The 6,821-nt window shown below is 40.1% G+C and overlaps 1 protein-coding gene across 2 annotated transcripts in view; it reads left to right on the forward strand.

Moving 5' to 3' along the window:
- Positions 1-6,821, forward strand: part of matn4 (matrilin 4) — a 33,645-nt gene that overhangs the window by 18,270 nt on the left and 8,554 nt on the right. For both annotated transcript variants that reach the window (XM_014016068.1, XM_014016067.1), the window contains exons 2-8: positions 2,392-2,504; positions 4,014-4,189; positions 4,279-4,437; positions 4,561-4,792; positions 5,722-5,844; positions 5,971-6,093; positions 6,321-6,446. In XM_014016068.1, coding sequence (XP_013871522.1) covers positions 2,423-2,504; positions 4,014-4,189; positions 4,279-4,437; positions 4,561-4,792; positions 5,722-5,844; positions 5,971-6,093; positions 6,321-6,446 — 1,021 coding nt within the window. In that variant the 5' untranslated portion in view covers positions 2,392-2,422. The remainder of the gene's footprint in view (positions 1-2,391; positions 2,505-4,013; positions 4,190-4,278; positions 4,438-4,560; positions 4,793-5,721; positions 5,845-5,970; positions 6,094-6,320; positions 6,447-6,821) is intronic.

Here is a 6,821-nt window from a genome sequence, read left to right on the forward strand (position 1 = left end):
ACACACACACACACACACACACACACACACACACACACACACACACACACACACTTTTTTCTGGTTTCAGGTTTATTTCATTACTGACAGGTTAAACGCCTCCATCCATCTACATCACATCCATCCATCCATCCACATCACATCACATCCATCCATCCATCCACATCACATCACATCCATCCATCCATCCATGCACATAATATCCATCCATCCATCCATCCACATCACATCACATCACATCACATCCATCCATCCATCCACATCACATCACATCCATCCATCCTTCCATCCATCCATCCATTCATCCATCCATCCATGCACATAATATCCATCCATCCATCCATCCATCCATCCATCCATCCATCCATCCACATCACATCACATCCATCCATCCATCCACATCACATCACATCCATCCATCCTTCCATCCATCCATCCATTCATCCATCCATCCATGCACATAATATCCATCCATCCATCCATCCATCCTTCCATCCATGCACATAATATCCATCCATCCATCCATCCATCCATCCATCCATCCTTCCATCCATCCTTCCATCCATCAATCCATATCACATCCATCCATCTATCCATCCATCCATCCATCCATGTACATAATATCCATCCATCCATCCATCCATCCATCCATCCATCCATCCATCCATCCATTCATTCATCCATCCATCCATCCATCCATTTGTTGTTGCAACCTAAACCAGCCTCTTGTTCTTCACTTTGCTTCATACGAGGATCTGGACTCTTGATTATTGAGAAACGATTGCTTCCTGGAGGTGTGGCCTCTGTTGAAGTTTAAAACGATTAGATCTGATTTACCCAGTCGCTAACAGTTGGCCGCGACACGTGTACGCCAGCCTCACTGTGTAGGAGGCTAAGCTAAGAAGCTAACCCTACTGAGAGGAGAGAAGTACCGAGCCAAATGAGACGGCTGTAAATAAATCCTGCAGGTTTTGTCAGACAAATTTAATTTAATTTGGAAGCCTTATCAACACGGACTGGCTTCATTTCCTCCGCTGCCATTAAACTACAAGCAGACACTGCGCAGAAAATCAATGTTGTCTTTCAAAACTCCTCCTTCTGTTCTCTGATTGGCCCGACTGAAATGCTCCCGGAGAAATCCTCGTCTATGGGAGAAATCCCAGACGGAGCAGTGAAGGGAAACTAGAATTGGGCAGAACTGCGAAAGGCAAGGGCCAGGCTAGTTGCAACCCAAATTTTGGTTATTTGTAACTGGGAGAGAACAAATGTCAAAATAAAGTGCATAAATTCTAATCAAAGTCTATTCATAGTATTAAAGACTGTTCAGATTGTTTGCTGTTTTCTAAGTTTTGCTGTCACTGATAAAAGAAGGGAAAACAATAAACACTGTGCTGTAAGAAGTTATGAGACATTTAATACATTTTGTATTTTGGAAATTGACTTCATCAAGAATAAATGCCACATTGGACCTCGACACAAAATAATCTGAAAACACCATTCAGACAGAGTTTAACCTGCAKAACAAGGAGGTTTTAGTACAGTATTATTCAGGGAAAAGATGAAAACTGTCACAGATTGATCACAGTCTGTAGAAAATGGTTTCAATTACCTTCTGGGATAACTGAAGGAGTCGACTCCTCCTCACTTCTTTGTGACTGATGCAGTTAATAATCTGCATTATGGGCCTAATCTACAGAGAATAAGAAGCAACGTGAATGGATGATTAATGTAAATTTTAATGTCAGACGTTAGGCTGGCTTTTTATTTAACCACAGCGATGCTTCAGAAAAGAATTGGATAGGATTTCAGGAGAAGAGAGAAAGAACAGACGCTGCAGACAGAGAGAGAAACGAGACAAACAGAGACACAAACAGAGAAAAGAGTCTTTGTGCTCGGATCCAGCTGTTGATTCAGGACTCTGATCTGAGTCTGATGACCACAGACCCTGGCTCCCGCTCTGACAGATTAATTCCCGCTGGATAGTTTTCCTCTTTCTGACAGAGAGGTGGCTTTCCTGCTGCCTGAACATAAACAGATTCCAGACAATAATGTCAACCTTCTGTTTCAGAGCTGATAGCCTGCAGGGAGCCACACAGACTGATCCGCCACTTTATCCACAGCCTTCCATTAGTTCAAAGAGCAGAGCACCTTCTCCAGGTGTTTGCAGCCGAGTGGTTTACGACAGGGCTGAGCTGGAATGTGTCGCTGCAGGAAGATCACAAACACAAAGGAAGGAGCTGCAKGTTTCTCTGTCTGCTGAGCACCAACGAACCAGACAAAACTAAATAACCAAACCAAAATAAAGCTCAGAAACAAAATATTTGGTTTTGTTTTATGACTTYGCGTCTCGGTTTTACCTCCAACTAACCCACCTGCTCTGTTTTCTGACAGCTGAACCCTCTGTTGGATCAGAACCTTCAGGATGAACATGAAACTCCTCGGAGCTCTGAGCGGCTTCGTTCTGCTGACTCTGGCTGTTCTCGCCTCAGCCAGGCCCAAAGCAGGTCAGTCTGCAACTTCTGCAGGAAAACTCACACAGCAAGGGAAAACRTTTTTGTTTTTTAATGCCCTTCATTGTGGAGGACCAAATCTGACAAAATTAGAAATAAAAGCAGAAATATAGAAATGGACCAATAAATAAATAAAAACATTTAAAATGCACCAAATAAATTAAAAATAACTTTTCCTCATGTTTTATAATTTAATTGAACTTCAAATTAATTTTTCCAGCTTTGATCCAATAAATAATATATTTTAGCACATAATTTACATTTAACTGTTTTTAAAAATATATATACATTTTTACTTTTATATGCATTTGTGTCTCTTAAATGATTATATTTATATTTATTAATATATATTTATATATTTCTGCTTTTATTTCTATTCATGTCAGTTTTGATCCTCCATACCATCAGATCAGACAACATGTGCTACCAAGTGTGTATTTTAATGCATATATATGGCATAATTATATTTAGGAATGCACAATATATACTGTATGCATTAATTAAGTCAGATTTTAGACCTTTATCAGCTCATTTTTGAAAATCGGACAATATTGGTCTTTTTTTTTTTTTAGAATATCAGTATCGGTCCGATAAGTAAAACGTCCGGTTTTCTTTTCCCAGCCAGGAATAACTCAAGCTGAAAGCCACGTCAGAGGTGTTGTCATTTTTTTACGGTATCACAAACAGACACAAGTTAATTTGTGCATATATATTTAGAAATAATTTGTGAAATATCAGAAAATATCAGTTATCGGACGCCAATAATAATATCGGATATCAATAGTGACTGAAATTTTCACATCATGCATCCCTAGTTATATTCATTATATGTGTGTGTACAGTCAAGTTTTAGATGCAATATATATATTTCTTTTACTATTTTTGGGTAATTTTATCTTAACATTTAAAACAACTGAACTTTCTTTTAAATAAATAAAAAAAACTATTATTTTTCCTGGTACAGTGAGTCATTGTTTCAGTTAAAAACAATGTTTTATGTCATTTTTATTATTCACATTCGGAGGTGATTTGTTTTACATCTGCATGTGACTTCATTCATGAGAGCAGACTTGTTTTAAATATTAGGAAGCTGCCATTGCTCATGTCTGGTTGAAACTAAAGACAGACTCCCCAACACTCCCACACGGCTTCTTTATTCTGACCCCGAAGGCTTTGTGGGTTTTTAGTTCTCGTGCTGAAACTCTCCACGTGCATTAATCAAATAATCACTTTCCAACGTATTAAACCACAGGAAAAACACAGGCTTCACTCCCCTCATTCACGGCTGCAGCGTCATAATGTTACAACATGAAAGGGAGTCAGAAAAGTTAAAGACAAAACCAGGTGTCCTAAAGCAACTGAAACCATGGAAAAGTAAAGTCAGGTGGTGAAAGTGCTGAATCTCTGCTGCAGCCTCGTTTACGACTAAAACTATTCTAAAAAACACAAGAAAACAACTCAAACCTCTTGTCTCAGAAACTGATGGTGCAGAGTTCTTTCCAGGTCCAGAGCAGAAATGTAAGTCTGGTCCGTTGGATCTGGTCTTCCTCATCGACAGCTCCCGCAGCGTGAGGCCACATGAGTTCGAGACCATGAGGAAGTTCATGATTGACATCCTGAACACTTTGGATATCGGACTGGACACTACCAGAGTGGGAGTTGTCCAGTACTCCAGCCAGGTACTGGTTCAGCATTTGTTTGGGTTTTGATGCCGTGGCAGAAAAGTGGAATGGTTCCTGGAGTCGTCGTTTTTTGTCTTTGTGTTCAGGTTCGCAGTGAGTTCAGTCTGAAAACCCACAGCAAGCTGGAAAACCTGGTGAAGGCCATCAATGAGATTATCCCTCTGGCTCAGGGCACCATGACGGGCCTGGCCATCAGATACCTGATGAACGAAGCTTTCAGTCCTGAGCAGGGCGACCGGCCGAAGGTAAGAGTCTTATGTCTTATAGGTTTACCTGTTGAACATTTTAGCAATGGCGTTTTAAAAAGCAGACCTAGCACTCGTCTCCAACATTGGACTTAATTCCATTCATCTTCCACCTCCGTCAAGGTTCCCAACGTAGCCGTGATCGTGACGGACGGACGTCCTCAGGACCGCGTGGCGGAGGTGGCCGCTGAGGCCAGAGAGAAAGGCATCGAGATCTACGCCGTGGGCGTGGCCAGAGCCGACATGGCATCGCTCAGGGCCATGGCCTCCCCGCCCTTCGAAGACCACGTCTTCCTGGTTGAGAGGTTTGATCTCATTCACCAGTTCGGACTGCAGTTCCAGGACAAACTCTGTGGTAAGATAAGGAAACTAACCCACATCATGCTGGTTCTTTTCAGTCAAACACTTTTATGGAAYGTGAAAAACTCTGAACCAACAAAAGACAGCTTAAAGCAAAAACTGAAGCTCATAAATCTGATCTTTAGGGAGTCGTTCTCTCTGAACTTAAGACCATATTTTTATAAAAGTCCCTTTTGAAATCCAACCTTTACATTTACTTCCACCAGTGAATTACTTTGAAGACAAACAAAAACCCTGAAAATTAAAGCTTCGTGCAGTCTGGGTCGCAGGGTTTAAATGTTCTTTTTGTAAATTGAAAACATTAAAYGTCTAGCCTGAAGTAAAAAAAAAAGTCTCCAGCTCCTCCCAAAAATGTAATATACTTTCAAATGAGACTCCTCTGATCCCTTTAATACATTTCTTTGAACTCTAATTTATTTCATCGCAACAGAAAGGGTAGAAAGTCAAATAAGGATGGAGATGTTTGACTGCAGGTTTATCAACAGTAGTCATTTTTTATTTCATTTCTTAACATAAAGGTTGACTAATAGCGTTCATAAATTAAATTATTTCTCAAGTTTGATCTCTTATAATCTGAAAGAAAACAACAAAAAATATAAATAAATAAAACGGCATCATTCCATTTTTCTAATGCTGCAAAAAACAGACCTATTCTCATGCTTTTCATACAGAATTTACTTTTATACAAAATGTTATTTTAGCTCCCACACAACCTCAAAAAGAAAAAAAGTAGCTTCTTTTATTCAACATTAATGAAAAATATTAGAAAACATCTTGTTGGTATATTGAATTAAACCAGAAAAGCTAGAATAACAAGACGTCTTGAACCAATATGAGTGACTTCTGATGAGTGGTGTCCTCATCATAATTATCTGTTAGCAGTGACAAATGTCACAACTGATCTGAGCTGTCCTGCTGCTGCAGGTGTGGATCTGTGTGTGGAGTCYGAGCACGGCTGTGAGCAGCTCTGTGAGAGCTCCCCAGGCTCGTACCACTGCCTCTGCCTGCCGGGCTACACRCTGAACCACGACGGAAAAACATGTGCAGGTCAGAAATAACGTCAAATACGAGCACAACTTATGTTTTTCCATAAATTACACTTTGATTTTATTGGGGTTTTTTGTAATTTAGCAATAAAGCATCTTTAAATAAATCAAAATCTGTTTGTTGCAGCCATTGATCTGTGTGCTGAGGGAAAACATGACTGTGAACAAATCTGCATCAGCTCACCTGGTTCCTTCACCTGCGACTGCAACCAGGGATACAACCTGAACACGGACAGGAAGACCTGCTCACGTCAGTCTCACACAAACAAACTTYACATCTTAGTGATAAGGATATTTGTTTGTTTGCATTCTGCAACAATACATTTTAACAGCCACACAGCCAGTAAACATCCTCCAGGCAACATTTTTACATTCTTACACAGCAACATCTGCAGCAGTGGGTCTGCTTGTTGGTCATGTTTAGATGGTTGCCATCAAGAGGAAAAGGTTCAATACACAATTTATCTGTAATTGTAGCCATCAACCTGTGTGCTGARGGCAAACATGACTGCCAACAAGTCTGTGTCAACATGGGACCGGGCATCTTCACCTGCGACTGCAACGAGGGACACCGACTCAACGAGGACAAGAAGACCTGCTCAGGTTGGTCAGAGCGTCCCCAAAAATACACACAAATCAAAGTATTTATACACACAGACAGCATGAGAGGATTCTCTTATGCCTTCATCATTCTCTTATAAAGCCTGACATTTAGGTTTCATTAAAGCAAAACATGTTAGCACATGAAAATATTAAAGGGCCAATATTATGTGTTTCTCAGGACAATATTTAAATACTATACCATAATAAAGTATCTATGTCACCTTTAGTTGTTATTAAAATGCTGTTTTTATGTTTAAATAGAAAATAAACGTATCTTCTCATCACTTCCTCTTTGAAACACCTTGAAATTGGCCTCTGTCTCTTTAAGAACCTCCTTCTGCTTCTGTTCTGTCCTGTTTGGAGGGGGTGATGGGG

The sequence above is a fragment of the Austrofundulus limnaeus genome, unplaced genomic scaffold (assembly GCF_001266775.1).
Source record: "Austrofundulus limnaeus strain Quisiro unplaced genomic scaffold, Austrofundulus_limnaeus-1.0 Scaffold137, whole genome shotgun sequence".
Lineage (NCBI taxonomy): Eukaryota > Metazoa > Chordata > Actinopteri > Cyprinodontiformes > Rivulidae > Austrofundulus > Austrofundulus limnaeus.